At 41.2% G+C, this 18,326-nt stretch overlaps 1 protein-coding gene across 1 annotated transcript in view; it reads left to right on the top strand.

The window, feature by feature from the left end:
* The window catches only part of adamts3 (ADAM metallopeptidase with thrombospondin type 1 motif, 3), a 117,515-nt gene that overhangs the window by 52,758 nt on the left and 46,431 nt on the right, over positions 1-18,326 (top strand). Inside the window, exons 5-7 of the mRNA XM_037099191.1 lie at positions 314-507; positions 9,767-9,850; positions 13,163-13,319. Coding sequence (XP_036955086.1) covers positions 314-507; positions 9,767-9,850; positions 13,163-13,319 — 435 coding nt within the window. The remainder of the gene's footprint in view (positions 1-313; positions 508-9,766; positions 9,851-13,162; positions 13,320-18,326) is intronic.

Genomic DNA, 18,326 nt, shown 5'->3' with positions numbered 1-18,326 from the left:
CTCGCATGAATCTGTCATTATCAGTGAACGCACATACAGTATTTTCATTTACTCCACAGCATGGATTATACTACTGTATAAGCGGTTTCTTATCAACTGCCTGAAAAATACTGTCAAAATTTTACAAATTAAGATGAATTGGAAAAGCTTGGTCCTGATTATGTATAAGAGAGTGTTCCTATCTAATCGGTTGGTTGGTTGGTTGGTTGGTTGGTTGGTTGGTTGGCAGGATTACTGGAGGTATGCACTCAACTGAGTTACAGTCCAGTTAATTGTTAACTCTCCTCTCACCCCTGTCTTGATCTCTTTGCAGAACCAGAGCTGAATGTACCAGGGACCCTCGACTCTATATCCCGGCAGGTCAATGAGACTGTGCACCGCCGTCGACGCCGCGACGCTGGGGAGGATGACTACAACATCGAAATCCTGCTGGGAGTTGATGACTCTGTGGTTCGATTTCATGGCAAAGAGCATGTGCAGAATTACCTCCTCACTCTCATGAATATCGTAAGTGGCTGTCGCTTGTTTTCATTATGAGTTTGATTCTCCAGTTTAAGTGGAATACGCGTACATAAATGCACTTCATATGTTGAATGTTTTTGTACTGGACAGAATTTTAACAGGAGTGGGCCTTTCATCAAGTATATACGGTACAGTGATTTTATTAGGTTTATAAGACTGCATCAACTTCTCTTAGTGTTCCTTAGGATTGCCAGCTGTTGCCTAAGATATATGGTTACTAGAGGATTTGTTTGTAGAAGGTGAAACCTTAGTGTTTTTAACATCATGAAACAACAGTTATTTTGTTTGCATTCAAACAATTACAGCGCACATGAAAGTACACCAGCATATCATCGTAAAAAGAGTTGTCTACTTCCTTTCAGCCACATCAGAAAGTGCCCCCTCAGATGCCCCGATGGTAGATAAAACATGATAAAGTTCACGGTGTGAGCAGTACTTGCATTATTCCTGCTTCTAGCTGCAGCAGGCTGCTGTTTTCAGCTGGCAAGCTTTGAAAAACACACTGTAAGCTAACTGCCCCTCACCAAACAGAATGCAAACGTGTGCAAAGTAAGTGACTAGTTGGTGAAGGAAGGGGGGACATCTAGCAGGATATTTTTCTCAGGAGCTGATGGAGATCAGATCAGAGCATAGCAAGAAGTCAACTCAAGAATCGATAAATCCATCTTTATCTAAAACCCAAAGGAGGCAGTGACAACTACCTATCCAAACGTCCATTAAACATCTTTTTAGTTCTCAATGTTACACAGCAACTTGAACTTTTCTTTTCTCACTTTTTTTCCAGGTCTTTTTTTGAGAGCTGACTCAGTATAGTGTGTAGACTATACACTTAGTCCTGTTTCCCAGGGCCAGAAACAATACACATGAGGTTAGATTACCCCTGAATCTGACACAACAATCACATACTGTTTGCAAGCGGCCGTGATCTGAATATATGAGTCGTCAGCATCAATAACAGCTTCTGCCCTGTGGGTCCTCTGCTGTGGTTCAGCTTTTTAATCGACAGATTGTGGTGGTGATCATAGACAGCACATGGCTGACTTGGGAAGTTAATGTATCTGGATGCCAAACTGCCCTCTCCAGATGTGGTTGCATCTGTAAAGGAGTGTGCCATCAAGTCCCAAGCAGGCGTTTTACCTCCTACATCTGTTTTGGCTGTAGCTGCACCTCAGCAGGGAAATTTGATTAAGATGCTCTTCGTTGGGATTCAACAATTGATTCAGGCGCTCATTTGCCTCGGTAGGAATATTAGAATTGCAGTGATTACCCCTAGCAGATGCGACAGAAACGACTCGCTATTCGCAAAAGAAACGGGCCATATGTGCCACCATTTGCCGGCTTCACGGCCAGAAATTCCTTTAATGAGGCATTTTCATACCAATGGAATAGCAGGCACAGTACTATCGCCACATTGTTTTCATGCTTCCCATGGATGGTGGCTTGACTGTGGAGGCTGCTGCTGCTGCTGTTTCTCAGCAACAGGTCTGTTAATCAAAGCTTCCCTGGGGGACTCGGGATGGGTGGAAGAATAGATACACACGAAGGCACTGGATAATGTTGTTTTCTGCCTTTTGATGACACGTTGTTGGTGATAAGAATTATACTTGAATTGTGACAGAATCAAAGACTCAAAGTTAATCGTTGACATGCAGGTTACAGTAGTGAATCGGAATGCCTCTTTGTATCAGCAGAACATAATTGTGTGTGTGTGTGTGTGTGTGTGTGTGTGTGTGTGTGTGTGTGTGTATGGAGTTTCAACTCGCAATGGTTTTGTTGGTTGCAGAAGGGACTGGCTGTATTCCCAGATGTCTTGTCATGGGTTTTCTGTAAAGGCTCCAGTCCAGAAATGTTTTAGGACCCTTTTGTGCCACAACTGCAATGAATAATCTGTTCAAATGCGAAAGCTCTGAAGCAGTGATGGAACAATTTTCTTTAGAGTCTTTCTCTGCAGTCCTTTGCCTTTGTCTGTTTTGTGTTTGTGTTTTTTTCTCAGAATGTGGAAAGACATGGGATTCTTTCTCTTGCCCTAGTTAGCTTATTATTGATATATGCACATTTTCTACCTCACCTAATTACAGAGAACAACAACAACATGTTATCATTCCTGCTGTTGTCATGTCAGCCCACTGGAGGATGTAGACATACAAAGAGTTTCAATATGTTCATACATATTCACTGAGAAAAATAAGAAAAATACATTATCAACAATTTGTGTCTAATGCGCATAATTAAAGTTTCTGTTGTATTCTCAACCTTTGGTCCACTCTTTCCTTTTTCTGGTGTAAATGGGCTTCTATAGATTTAAATAAAACTTGTCGTGAAGAGAACTTCTCACCGTGGCGGAGGCGGTTCATGTTTCTGTCTCTACTTCCCCTGATGAACAGTGACCACTCTGCTGCTTTGGCTGGCTGTGGAGGTTTCTGTGGTTATTTATGGTGTTTTCCAGTAGAGGTCCCAGTTGGCTCTGACTGGAGGCTGCTGATCCTATGGCCTCTGAACACTGATTGTGACTGACAGTGTCTGCTTCCAGCCTCAAATTATTTATTGTGACCTTTGCCTCCTTCTCTCTCGCTCTCTCTCTCTCTTTCTCTGTCTTTACTCTTTGCTGCTTTTTTCTTTACCTTGTCGTCACCTCTTCTCTCTTCTTTCCCCTTCTTGCCTCTCCTATACTCATTTGCCTTTCCCCTTCTTTTCCTTACTCTCCTCACGTCTCCTCATCTCTCCTCTTCCTTTCTATCCCCCCTTGTCTCCTTTCACCTCTCTGCCTCTCTCCTACACTCACCCTCTCTTTGCTTTTCTACTCTTCTTCTGTCCCCTTCCATCCTATTTTTTCTCTCACCTCCCTACCCTGCTAGTCTTCCTTCTCACTTGGAGTCATGTCCAATCCCATCTCTTCTCCTTTGCCTTTCTGTCTTGTCTCCTCTCCTCCTTTCTTCTCATCTTCTCTCCCTTTCTATGCTACCCCTTCTCTTCTATTCTCTTTTTTTTTATCCCTCCTGTCCTCCTCACTTTGTGTGTCATCTCATCTGCCTTCTTATTTATTATTCCTTTTCTCCTCTCTTCTCAACCACAAATCTTCTCTTTTTCCCTTTGTGTTCCTCTTTACCAGTGACACTTGGGTCAACAGTATTATCAGCAACAACATATTTTGCAGTGACAACCTTGCAGACACAGACAAACCTACTGTAATCACTGTAAATGAGATAAGACTTACCTCCCCTCTTGTATTATCACATCCTCATGAATGAGACTCCATTAGCGAACACAGCAGTTTTCATTCTTATCACAACTCGTCATGGTAACTGAGTGCCTGTCGCTGGAACTGTCCTTGCTGTTATCTGTGATCCACTTAAGTTAAATTCATGCTTCATTTAGTTCTGTGATGTCCACAACGTATGCAAAATCAGTACTCTCTCTTAACATTTGAGAATATGTCTGTATTAACTTGATTTTTTAAGTTTCTGTATGTCAAGCATTTTCCCTCTTTTTGACAAACTGTTTTGACAAGTTTGAGTGTTAAGGCAGAGGAGATTTGTGCCTTGAAGGTCTCAGGCCACTTCTATTTTTGGATTTTATTTCACTGGAGTCTTGCGTAAAGATTGTGTCTGCTGCGGGTTGTTTCAGTCTTCGGTGTACACATAAGAAATTGCTTCTCCTGGTAGCATCAGCTTCCGCTGTCTCAGGCTGTCAGAGATCAATAACAAACTCATATTTGCTTTACATTCCTCCTGCAAGTCCCAGACAGAAGCTATTCCACATGGACTCAGTTGCCGTATCGGACTCCGATGAAAAATGTAATGTCCTGTGCAATCTGGTATCTCCGGAGATGACACCTCGAAGCTTTGAAATAAAAGAGCCAGTGGGGGAGTGCTTTGAGAAAATCAAGCTGGAAGCAGAGGTCCCACTGTACTGAAATCACTGATGAGTCCGCTTAATGAGACTTAAAGCAATGCATGCATTTTATGGACCCCTGTTGTTGATATTTAGGTACTGCATTGTCATGCATGTGTGTGAGTTAATACAAGCCAGTACAACAGCTTTGCTTCAGTTAAGTGTTTATCCTCTGATTTCACGCTGCTTTTTGTAGTAAAATTCAATATTCTCTACTGAAGGTTATCCCTCAGTTGTTTTGGTCACTGTGATGGAGTCTAGTGCAACAACGTGTCTCACTACAGACTTAAACACATTATAGAGTTAACCCGGGAATTCCACGTTGAAAAAGCAGGAGGAAGTGTTGCATGCTTGCTTCTGTCGAACTCGACACCTGAACATTACAGTCACGTGTAATTTTAAGATTTCCGTCCCTTTTATTTATCTGCTCTACCAGATGTTGTAACCTGGTGGCGGTGATTTGACCTCATTCTGCCACGAGAAATTCAGTGTTGTCCAGCACTGGCACTTGGAGATAAGACCTGGCTCACAGTCCGCGAATGAAGGTGTCAGATGGGGTTGAGGTCAGGGCTCCCCACAGGCAGTCCTGTTCTTCAGTACAACGCTCAGAAATAAGTTTCTAAATGAACATGGCCCTGTGCATTGTGAAAATGTCCTGCTGGTAAAGGAACAGGCCCTTAAACTGTTACCACACAGGTGGAATCTCAGTCAGGTCTAACACATCAACACATGCTGTAGCATCAAGATGATCTTTAAGTAGAACCAGCCCCAGGTGGAATAAAACATAATGATGCAGACAGGAGTGTCTTTATACTTTTGTCCACATCTTGTATTCCTTCAGTAGAAACATGCTTTCAGCGGAGTACCCACTGCAGGGCTTTTGGTCCAAATCTTCCACTCGCTGATGGTTTTTTGAGGTTGCAGACGGATCAGAGTTAAATCACCGATGGGATCTGGGAGCTTGCCTACACGTTGAAGACGCCGGCTGGATATATAGCTGTGTAAATATCGGGTTTACTGGCCGATGGGTCGGGAAGCCAAACATGAGCCACAGCCAGTAAGAGCGCACTCGGCTCTCTCCACAATAAATCTCTGAACTACTACTTATCATGCATCTTGTAAGGAGCTAGCAATGATAATAGCCTGCCATTATATGTTATTAGCAGTTTTTTTCATTTCTTCCCTCGCATCTTAATCCATTCTCCTACCAATATTCTTTTCTTGTAAGCCCTTGTTATTTTGCTACAAATCAGCAGTCAAGTACTTGGACAGCATAAATTCCCTGAAGTGTGATGTGTGTGATTTTTGTAATGTGTGACTCTGTATAACTGGTCAGTCATAGTGTGCAAACCACAACGACTGCAAGACTCCTGATTAAAAGAGGTGTGCAGTGTGAACAGTATGGTGATCTGACGACTTTGAACACGGTGGCATTAGAGGAAGACTGTGGTCTTTATATAAACGTATAGGTACATTATGCAGAATTTTCCTTTGGAAAGGAAATCATCCTTCTCGGGCATAACTTATGACTCATTAGAAGTGTGTAGTGGTGCAGAAACCCTGCCCTCCACCTGGATATTCTTAGATTATTGCTGTTTTGTTGTTGCCAGGAGGTTTCTTGATGTCAGCAATGTTGAGTGTTTGAGTTAATGGTAAAACACAATGTTCGAATGCATCTGGAAAAAGAATTTATAAATGTGTTCTTTTTTTCCCCCACTGATTTGCAGGGATATTTTTGTTAGGTTTTAACCATTGCTGGGTTCTCAGAGATGGTCTTTGCCTCTCTCTTACAGTGTTGAGATGGTAGGTCTATTAACATAGAAAGCCTTGTAACACAGCAGTCCTGACAGGCTTCCCGCAGTTTGATCGGCACACATGCAGAGACACTCTCTGTTTTCCTGTCTCCAGCTACTCATCCCTGTGTGACTCATGTGCATCTCATGGGCAGAAAACACAGCATGAGGCAGAGTTTGATGCTGCCAAGTCAGCTGTGATGGAACACCGAACTGTAATTAAGAAACGTAATTTTATATTACTATGTGCCGTATGATACACCATGGATGGCACCATTTTCCGGAAATCCTGCTGAGTGTGAACTGCTGTATTAATATCTTATTAACACCTTTTCCCACTCAAAATGACCGGAAAAGGAATGGTTTTATTGCCTCACAGTGGAAATAGATTTAATACAAAAGTTCCACAATGAAGACAACACTTGAGAGGAAGGCAGAAAATCACTGTAATTCTTGAAGAGATTACACGCAAGTTTTGGGACTAGCAGCTGAGGAAGCAATCAAGTATAATACTGCTGTAGATCGATCACCCCATCAATCCCTAGCATCCCTCAGAGGAGATGCATTGTGGCCAATTTTAAGCTGTTTAATGGTTGTGTGAGCGGCGTTAAATGTGAGGTTGAATTCAGTCACAGGACTGTAAATGTGTGGAGGGCACTGTTCAGAAGTCGCTGTCTAGTACATCATTATCACACAACCTAGTTTGATAGCAAGCGATTCAGTGTGTGGGAGAAAGATAACATATGGTGTAATTTTAGCCAGCCCTGAAGGAGAGGCTCAGAGTGCAGCTACTGTCAGCGGAACAGAGCTGCTCCACTACGACAGGAGCACTTAGAATCAGCAGCGTCTTCTTTTCTGAAATGAAGATAGGTGCTGAAACTACAAAGTGTCCTTTTAAATGTTACTGAGTATCAAAAGTAATTTTAGTTAATGTTAAGTTCATGTAAATTCTGCTTATAATATGTTTACATGAATGTATACACCCTTTATTGGGGGGGGTGGTGACTGATAATGGCAGATTATAGGATCAGATATTCTGCATTTTTCTGATTAAACTTTTTTTTTTTTTTGATTTGGATTAATTTGCAAATAAAATAAATTATTTAGCAATGAACTACTTTAGCTCTGATGCAAAATATAAACGTTCAGTGTTTGCCTCTGAAATATGTTGGGGTGGAAGTGGAAATATTAAGTAATATACTTAGAGTACCTGAGAAAGAACTTTCTGTAGTCTCATACCATCGCTGGAAATAATACAGTATGCAACAACAAACACAACTTGATGGAGCTTTAGGTTTCATAAGGCCGAGCTCTGACCTCCGCCGCAGCACCCGAAAAAGCTGGTACGACAAAACCAGTGCTCTTAGAGCAAGATTATATGCTGCTGGAATATAATTTTCCACTTCAAATGCCCTGAGTGGAGAACACTGACATATTGTGCAATGTGGCGGATAAGCACAGTGAGAAATCAGTGGCCCAAAGAAAATGAGATGTCGCTTCAGGCCAAATGCTAACGAGGTCTTCTCACATAATGTCAGTGAGCTGCATCGACAAGATGTTGGATTGTTCATTGATTCGATTGGTACTAACTGTGCAGTCAATCAGTGAGTGACAAAACAACCAGAACACACAGTGAGCCTTTTTAAAGTTCAGTTGTCAATAAGACACATGCCTGTCACTGTATTTAGTGGTCATTTGATAGAGGCATGACCTCTCAGCACAATATACCTTATGAACTTGGAAAAAATGCCAAAGTATTCCATCAAAAATGGCAATCAATGGTTATCAACCATAACATACCTGGTCACCCTTGTGACTATATATTTATTGTCTAGAAGACGGCGTGACGCTGTTATATAAAGGCAGCGCACGGAGCTTGCTACAATGGTTACATTCATGCTTCACTTTCACAGCAACTGTTTTGACAACGAGCTCACCAGTAAGGTCCAATCACATTCAGGCAGTTGTACATGGTGACCTGACACTTCTCACTATTACTGTGTTGAAATAAGGCTTCATTCCTGTGTTCATCCGGGCAATCCCTTATTGCTAGTGACAGTACGATATATTCAAATATTGTATAGTATAATGTGATAACATATCCATCATTGCCTGTGTCTGTTAATTTCTAAATTGGATTAATACATTTGGATGTTGGCTGGCATTAAGAGGAGGAAGAAGAAAAGGAAGAAGAAGAAAAGGAGAAGAAGAAGAAGAAGAAAAGAAGAGGAAGAAGAATAGGAATAGGTATAAGAAGAAGAATATGAAGAAGTAGAGGTAGAAGAGGGAGAGGGAAAAAAAGAATATGAAGAAGATGGAGAGAAGAAGGAAGAACAAGGCCCATGTGCTCTCCATCTTCAGAATAATCTCGCAGCTCATTCAGTGCATTTCATTTTTCCTATATATACCTGTAGGTACAGTGAGTGACACTGATTCTTGAGGGGGAAAATTGATCTCCTCCAGATGATTAACAAACACCCAGCAGGTTTGTGGAAGATAACAGTGTTGAGGAAAGAAGGTGTTGAACCGGCGTGATGACTGCTGGAGCTTGTGTGCTTGAAAGGAGCTCACAGACTGAAGCCGAGGGAAAGGGTTGCTCAGGGTATCTGAGAGTCTTACACCGGCCAGGCTCCCTGACTTAAACAGTTCTCTTTATGTTACTTCAGAGGCTGCCGGGAGCTCTGCCGGTCTGAATACTAAACACGCTTCTTTCGTGCTCTTTCTGTACCTCTGTGCATCATGTTTTCCTTCCTCCTCTGCAGTCTCTTATCATTTTATAGCCGCAATTTTGTGTGATGCTGCCCGACTCTAACATTATAACCGTTCTAATGAAACATATGCTCCATTGTTGTGCCTGGTCATGTCAAATGAAGTCCGACCTATTTATATAGCTAATTACCACAAATTGCAAATTTTGCCTCAAGGGTCTTAAGGAGCATAATTATGACCCCCTCTATCAGATAAGAAACAACAGGAAAATATAGGTGAAACCTCCAAGGATGGATCCTTCTCTGACAAACAGGACAAACATTATAACAATATGTTGATTGTGAAATAGGTTTATAAACGTCACATCCCAGCTATACATTTGCACATACTGTATGTACACATCCAACAAAACAGTAAAATCTTCATCAAATCCTGCGAGTGCACAACCTGCATGCTCTGTCATTTGGGTGCTGATTTTCCTTTTATTCATATATCTGGTGCGGCAAATGGGTCTTGTGAGGAACGAGCACACGATGATGGAACATTCCTCACTGTGTTTACCAGCTCGTGTGTGAAGACGCCTCTGGTCTGTGATTACAGTCACTTATGGAGTGATTTGTAGGGGCTGATCTGCTTCTTGCGCTCTCGTCCTCTGATGAGCAGAGAGCAGAGGGCCACAATGAACAAGATAGGGGTTGTTACATCAGTGATGTAGATACCTTAAAATAATTGTATTTATTTATTTATTTATTTATTTATTCATTTTGTTTGTTTGTTTGTTGTATTTGAATGTGTGTGTGTGTGTTTGAACTACTGCTAGTCCTCTGACTGATGCACCGCTTGCTTCTCAGGTCAATGAGATTTACCACGATGAGTCCCTGGGAGTCCACATCAACGTGGTCCTGGTGAGGATGATCATGCTGGGATACGCCAAGGTGAGTTTCACAGTTGTTTTCTAACTGAGAGAGAGAGCGAGAGAGAGAGAGAGAGAGAGAGAGAGAGAGAGAGATGGAAAACACTTCACACTTTTGATTTTGATCACAAAAAAAACAAAAAAAAGAAACTGACATCTCTGCTCTGAAACAGTCAAACAGTCTTCATAACACAGCTACAGCCAGGGATAATTTTCTTTAGTGATTCATCTCTGTATCATAAGGAAAGGAGGATGAAGATTGTTCTCTATAGAAACTTTGTGATTTGTGTTGGATGTGATTTGTGTTGGATGTTGAGCCTTTTTTCTGCTTAAAAGTTGACCAAGCACCGAGCACAAACGCTCCCCCCCGCTGAAGGTCTGTGCACAGCAATTTGTTATGTTCCCCGTTTGCTGGCTTCGACCCAGAGGTGAAGCACCAAGCCGTTATCACTGGCAAACAGACAAACAAACAGCACCTGAACCCCAAACAGTACTGACACTTCTGCAAAACATTAAATTGTCCAGAGGAAACGGCATGGGGTGGCAACAGTCTGTACGAACTGACGACTGTCAGCCCCCTGCCTGCTCTTAAGGTGATGTTTTAATTTCCATCTGTCATCCCACGCCATTGGTCGCAACCACATACAAATCAAAACAACATGAATGAGTTTAGGAAAAATGGACAGCACAGGAGAAAGGGAAATATTAAAGCTGAGAAGGAAAAGCCTGGAAGAAGAGTAACAAATTCTTTAAAATCACAGATAAACTTACGAGTGGCGGACGTGGTTATCGCAGAAAAGAAGAATCATTCTATGTTTTTAAAAAATGTAGGAAAGCAAGAGAAGTGAATGCTTGGAAATAATCCAATGCCATTTCTCAAATTAGGAAGTGTTTTTTTCTGGTTTTGGTGTGTTCATGTGTGTCATGTTGGAACTGAGAGCAACATTTATCTAGACTAGGGCTGGGCGATGTCTGCCGAATTGGCATGTGACAATGTCTACAGTGAAACATTGTGAGGGACGGTGACATCGTTGTTCATCAGTTTTAGGCAGCATTCCCACTCAGTGTTGTCGTAAGGCAGCGGTTGCATATTAGCTCACCACTGGCATGAATCTCCAACTGTCTGGGATTCACTGTCTCCCGTTGCCACCGAAATACATCCTTGTGCCAGGTTTAAAAGTGTCTTCCTCTCCGCACCACATGTCCGTAACATAGCCTTCATTCAGCCTTATAAACATAAAACAATGCTAGCTGACTACCATAGGAAGCTAACCTAAGAAAACTGTATATTGAAATGGCACAACCGAGAGAAACGGCGGCCCACAGGAAAAGAAACACTGCTGCCACAAATTTAACCATGTGTCTTGGGTTCGCCAAACTTGTTTAATAAGAAAATAGCAAACGGGACATGGAGACATAATGTTAGTGCGCTGAGCAGCAACAGGCCTCTTAATTGTGCCCTCTGGTGGGGAGCCTTTTAAATCACAATGTTACAATGGCCAGGGATTAGTAGTCCATGTTTGTCAGCCATAGGCAATGGATAATGGCATTGTTCAACGCTGACTATAAAATACATGACCTTTTTAAAACTGTCTTGTTGTTCTGGCATGGCGTTCATGTGAATTTTACCAGTGGGAAAACTGTTTTTCAGGTTATTCCAACAGCCCATGAATGTACCATTAAGACCTGTATCTTAACTGTCAGTTGGATATCTTCCAGTTAATCCAGAGCGTCATGATGATAAAAATAAGTCTAGTCAGAGCTCTGAGGAAATAAAAGCTGCAAATCAAAAATTATGTTACAGTCAATCATGAATCGTTTTTCCAGCTATGGAAGTTGATTTGATTTTTAAAATAAAATAAAGTGGTATGTTGCTGGCATAAACAGAAAAGAGAAAAAAAAAGACCTCATCAAAACGCTTACAGTGTACTTGGTCTGTTGGTAATTTATTGAATGCAGGAATTGGCGGGACTGACTTCAGGCTCCTGGCCTGAATTGTTATCTCAGTCCGACCCTGTCTTCAGTGCTTAAACTCATTATTAAAGTCTTATGCAATTAGAATTAGTCTGTGTGCCTTCATCTGCAATATCAAAACAAAACCAGTAACAAACACACAGTGCTGAGTCTAAACCTTTCATACTTTTAAAGCATTGATGCTCTTTGTGCTTTTATTTAAAATGCTGTAGGTGTGTAAAAGCTTTGCAAGGGTTGCTACTTCGTACTCGCGGAGCGTGCTAGTGACAAATCCACAGCCATTAATAATGGAGCAGTAATGCTAAAGAGGGAAGCGAATGTGAGCAGATTGCAGGGGTCAGCTAGTCACGCTTTCCCCGAAACATTCTGTTTGAATGCACAAATAAAGCGAAGACATCGGTAATGATATACTGGTGATGTATGCCTGCCTGACCCTTAGTTTTCAGAGAAAATTCAGTTTGATATCATTATTAACCCCATATTTAGGAAAGAAAGGATGGTGATATTCTAAATAGATCAATCATATTGCCTACTGTGTTATGTGTTGCAAACTGCCAGTTATGCACACACAGACGCATATCAAACCAAATTTGCCTTGTTTCTTCAAAGCCTGCGATTGCACAAACTCCAATCTCTATCATTTAAATGCTGATTTAGACTCCTTCTTGTAATTACTTTTAGTATGGCAACCAGGTCGAAGAACAAGAGCTTGATGATAAGATGCTCCTCCTCCCGGCTGTATTCATTAGCTCTCCCATAGACCTTTCAGAAAAGTGTTTTCTTTCACGCTCGTGGACACATCTGCAGCCATTAATAATGGAGCAGTGATGCTAAATAGGGAAGTGAATGTGTGCAGATTGCAGGGGCCAGCTACTCCCGCTCTCTGCAGAGCATACTGTGAAAAAAATGCACATTTGCATGCAGAATGTATGCAGAGTAATCTGTGATTGTTTGATGCCTTTTTTTGTAAAGTTGTAAACTGTTTTTACTTCGAAAAAATAAGCCCCCGCTATAAAACACCTGCTTTTATAATGGAGTTTGGTTTAGGTCCAGGAGCAGAGGCTGTTTTAATGTTAACAATAGAAATGATCCAAGGGCGAAGTACCCAGATGGGTTGATTTCATTTTACGCTCACCTTAGTTATTGTATCGATGGTAGAGAGGAGATTTGGTTTGACATCCAACTTTTTGCACCTGTTTTTGTTCTGTGTCTACAATGAGCTTTACCCAATCCAATGAGGAAAACTGTCAATTTTGGGCTGCTGACAGAACACTAACGTATACTGAAGAAATTCTTCAAACAGTCAAGGTTAATTTGTAAGCATATCTCTCTCCCCCTCTCTGTCTCTCTTGCTTGTCAGTCCATCAACCTCATTGAAAGAGGAAACCCATCACGGAGCCTGGAGAATGTGTGCCGCTGGGCGTTTGTGCAACAGAAAGGCGACCCTGATCACGCCGAACACCACGACCACGCGATATTCCTCACTCGCCAAGGCTTCGGCCCCACAGGGATGCAGGGTAAGGCCCCCGGATGAAGCAGTGGTTCCAATAAAGCTGTGCTCTTGCCTTCAGCATTTTGACCTGTGTGATCTGAATACAGTTGCAGGAGATTATCCAACATGATACACAGCGGTAAAAGACCCTGTCTTCCAAAATTTGCAACTTGTTAATCAGGACTGATTCTTTGTGAGACACAGCTCTCGTTCGTAAACTGTCCAGATTTTCTCTGATTGCAGCTGTATCAGTTCTTTGCGCCCCAGTCGCTCGAGGTGACGCACACAAAAAAGGAAGCCATGAAAAAGAGGCCTGAACAATCAGCAAGCCTCTTTATCGCCAATATCGAGCTCAAACAGCGTGACCAGTTCGATCGTGTACAGGTACCACCCCGACGCCCTTTGTCTTTCATATTTGGCAGCTACTCTTAATGTCTTTTCTCATGATTGGAAAGGCTCGAAGCTGAAGGCAATCTGCACTGCACTTTCTCTACAGCAGCCAAACTGAAACAGTGAGAGCAATGAAAGGTTCCGCTTAAAAAGGCCATTCAGCATTCTTTATGTCTTTTTTATTTGCCCTGTTGAGCGGCAGCTGCATGTAATTTTCACTTGGAAGGAACGACTGTACGCTTTGGCTAATCTGTTAATTACGTCCTTTTTGTGGAGACCAATGGGAGGGGATTTATGCAGAGTATACAGGCGTGTACCAGACACGTTCTACAGAACTTGACAAAACCCAATGCTTTTGTGGACCTTGCTGATGCGGTGGTATTATGACAGAGTTACTGGGCTGCTTTAACAACAGCCGAGTTTTATCTGAGTTTATTTAGTTGCTACTGCTTTGTTTGGCCCGCTAAAAGCTGTGCCAACAAGTATATCAATGAATTGAAAGTTTTTCAGGTCTGCAGTGCTCTGTTTTCAGAATGCCAACATGTTTTGAGCCATTTACAGGAAAACAAAACAAATGCAAAATACCACAGCTGGAAGACAGAGTTTTGTCTAAGGTAAGCAAGGGAGAAGGTAAATCGCTGCCGACATTGTGTATGAATGTGAAGTTAAATAGACTGGAATCGGATATGTTTTGACTGAGGAAACAAAAGCAGCTGGTTTCACAGCAGCTTAACGGATGATGATGATAATGGAGTCTCCTGTGTGATTATCATTGTGTAGGTTCGGTGGTGGTCCTGATGTTAGTGTGTGTGTGTGTTCAACATTGGAGGAGGCTGACTGGCAGACAAATCTTTTCCACTCTCTGGACTGAAGCACTGGAAATGTAAACTTCAATAAAAGCTTAGAGGACTGAAAGTATATAGGAAAAATAACCTTACTCACGGTGGAGTAGATGTGTTGTTGTCATATATGGTGTGATACACTGAGGAGGTTTGAACACAGCACATGTAATACAGAAACATTAAGAGGCGTGGGCCTGTGAGACCGATTTGTGATTTATCACAAATAGTTTCTAAGCCAGTCTTTGTTCAGTATTTAGAATATTCAAGTGTGATGTGGAAACATGAGGCCTCTAGTGCAATATCACCAAGAACGGACTTTACAGAGACATCTTGTGTCTGGCAGTTAAACTTAAGAAACAAAAATGTCTGACTTTGGCCCTTTGAAAGGATGGAGAAAGACTAGGTGTCGGTTGAATTTTAACAACAATATTCAACACTTTTGTGTTTAGGAGGTAAATTTGCAATGATATGTCTTAGTTGCTAAAATCTTCTACTTAGCAGTAAATACAAACACACGGAAGAGCTGAGCCTCGGTCCATGACACTTCATTTACAGCGTGGGAGTGTAAAATATAGAAAAACAGCAGATGAATGTGTTCTGCTGTTTTTTTTTTGGGGGGGGGGCTAAAGACAGTCTGTGCAATACATGTGGTTTCATGCTTTTAGCTTGTTCATGTGTGAAATATATAAAAGTACACACTGTGCTGTGATGCAGCTGAGGCTAAAAAAACCCATAAACCTTGGTGTTCACTGTAATGCCCACTCCTGAAATCTGTGCTACTGTATTCGACTTCATCCGGGAACGGCTAAACTGGACTTGGTTGTTGAATCTTATACTTAGATCGTATTTTTGAAGCTTCATTAGCCTCAATTGTGACTCAAGTATAGCAGACCCTCTTGATTTGAACAATCAATAGCATATCCTTGTGATTACATTTACATTTTCGCTCACACTGGATCCTCCTTAAGAAAAAAGAAAGGAGATACACCATCCTGCAATACAAATAAAGTCAGATTCTCTGCGTTTGCAGTTACTTGTCACCGTCCTTCCTTCACATCTCTCCTTGGACTCATAAGCTTTTCTATCAATGTGAAGAAAAGTGTTTATAAAAAGACATAGGATCTTTTTCTTTCGGACTGTTTGACTGTGGTCATGGTCTCTTTTTTAGGGTTTGTCAATGAAGTAAGTCTATAAAACATTCATACCAACGTCACTGTCCTTTTCAACGTCACTGCATGGGGTTTCTGCATCATTGGAATTAAGTACCTTCTTGAAGTGGCTCTTTTTGAGGCAGCTGTTTGATTCACAAAGAAACAGAGCAAACATTCATATCTGGTTGTTTCATGCATCAGCATCTGATTTTCTCAACTTCAGTCAATAGCGATTTATAATGAAATACTGTGATAAAAGATTCCCTCTGTGTTTCACGGTTGGTTTGATCCATGTATGCCTGTGTACTGTAATTGGTTTAATGTGGTTCTATACTTTCCATACAGAGAAAACCTTTCATGTGTTACATCTTCACTCTGCTCTCGCCTCGTATGAAAAGGATTATGTGAAGAAAAATACAAAAGGGCTGTGTTAGTTATTTCCTTCCCCTGCTAGGCTGACACAAATAGAGAAAGGTCAGTATCTGTTCATTTTTTATCTGCAGCATGCGATGCATCAGGTTCACACTGTGCACAGGAGAATTGAAGTAACAGTGAGAAGATCAGCTGGTGACTCCTGAACTTTATAAACGCCAGGGGATACTGTTTTTTAGTTCTCCATTCCCTGTAGGGATACTCTGTAATTGAACCGAGTTCAAAGCTGCATTGAGACATTTTACCATTCAACCATTGTCTTATTGCCTGCAGTCATTTATGGTACAATGGGCTTGATTTTTGATGTCAACATTTGCTATTTCTCTCTGTCAGGTGTATCACTGTTGGTAGAGGTAACGATAATGTGTGATTACATATATTCACACTCTAAATACATCTTTATTTTTTTCTACCTTGCTTGTTGATGTACAGTCTTAAAGTTAGGTCATGTTAACACATGCTATGAATTTAAAAGGCTCTAAGCTTTTATTCCTTTTGTGGCTTTGTTTCTTCAAACAGAGGGAATGTGAAATAAACATAAACACATTAGCAAGGATGCTGTGATTGGCTGTTGAGTAGCCAACAACCAACTGTTACTTTACAAAACCAGAGGGAATTTATGCAATAATTTTATATACATTTATAATGATGCTTTATTTATTGCCCTCTCTCAGGCCATTTTTACTGCAGATTAACACATGACTTAAATGGGATTTCAAAATGAAAACTATTAGGATAGATAAACCAAGCAATCAAATTCCCACACCAAGCAGTGCTGAGTTTTCTATGATGCCATCAAGGATATTAATGCATGATTGGCTTCATGGCTTCCTGTAGGACTCCGGTCATCAAAGGCAGAATTATGTCAATGCCGTCTGGGGTCGAAACATCTGACAATCACTTCTCTGCAGTCTTCCCTTGAGCCAATCTCAGAATGTATTAAGCACAGAGCCATGCTGTAAGCACGCTGTCGTTAAGCTTGTCTCTGTGTGTGACATGTTTCAAAACTGAGTCATTTTCACAGGCTAAAATAAACAAAGAAATTGACCAGATTTCACCCCATGGACAGTGAACAGACAATAAGTGGTTGAAAGAAACAGTTGCTGATTAAGATGAAGCCGGAGCGCCAGGTCTGCCTTCCCTAGACAGCAAATCTAACACCATCAAAACAAACAAAACCTATTCCTTCGACATTATACTGGATCCTGTCAAGGTTGTGATCCTGCCTTTCCTAAGCCCTCTATAGAGACAATCCTCTCAAAAATGTGTAAATGATAATTATATGTTAATATCACAGCGGCAACCCAATTGCCATTAAAAGGTAATGTACTTTTTTTTTTGCCAACCACAAATATGTTTATATTTTCATCATGTTGCAATTGTACTTCCTCAAATGTATGATATGGCAATGCTGTGCTTATGGTCTGGGTTGGTTTAGGCACTGAAACCACTTGGTTTAGAGCACATTTGCATGCACAATTCTATACACACTACGACGTGCAAAGCACACATTTGGAAATCCAGGGCTAAGATGGGCATGAAAGTCTGTTGGCTGAGTCATCAGTGCAAAAGATAACTGCTGTGTTAGAAACTAGATGCCTGTTTCATGACTGTCAAGGGACATTTGGTAAGAAATGTCCAATTACCTTGCATAATATTCTGTTATGTAGGCCACACTGCTGACAGCAAGCAGAAGCTCTACTTGAAGTCAATTCATTTGTTCATTTAAGGAATTCATCCTCTGAATTTGGGTTAAATTTAGGTCAGCTGTAGCAGCTATAGAGCTGTGTTTTGTTCACAACAGAGATTTATATATTTGGTTCAGGCCTGACTGGCTTTTTCAGAGTAGCAACGCCAGCTGAGGCTCGTTGGTATCATAACATTTAAACCAATCGGTCATGTGAAACTGACGGGAAGAAAAACATGTTTTCTTAGACCCTGTCCCAATATTTGAAGAGTTCATTTTTCAGTTCATAACTCTTAACTTATCCTATAAAATGATCCTTACAGATCTGTCCCAGTCTTGGGGCTCTTTTGAAAGGTCATGAGTTGATTTTTTTCTCAAAATGACAGATGCTCTGTAACTGCCTCTATCTTTTATCTAGAAGAGTTTAAACCCACTGAATTATTTATTTGGGTTTCTCGCCTAATTTAATGTAAATATAAGCCTGCAGATTACCTGTTCATAGTTCATATTTCCCTTATTAACACTAACAA

This window comes from Acanthopagrus latus, chromosome 5, assembly GCF_904848185.1.
Source record: "Acanthopagrus latus isolate v.2019 chromosome 5, fAcaLat1.1, whole genome shotgun sequence".
Lineage (NCBI taxonomy): Eukaryota > Metazoa > Chordata > Actinopteri > Spariformes > Sparidae > Acanthopagrus > Acanthopagrus latus.
Note: the sequence above shows the minus strand (reverse complement) of the source record. Positions and strands in the feature narration are given on the sequence as shown.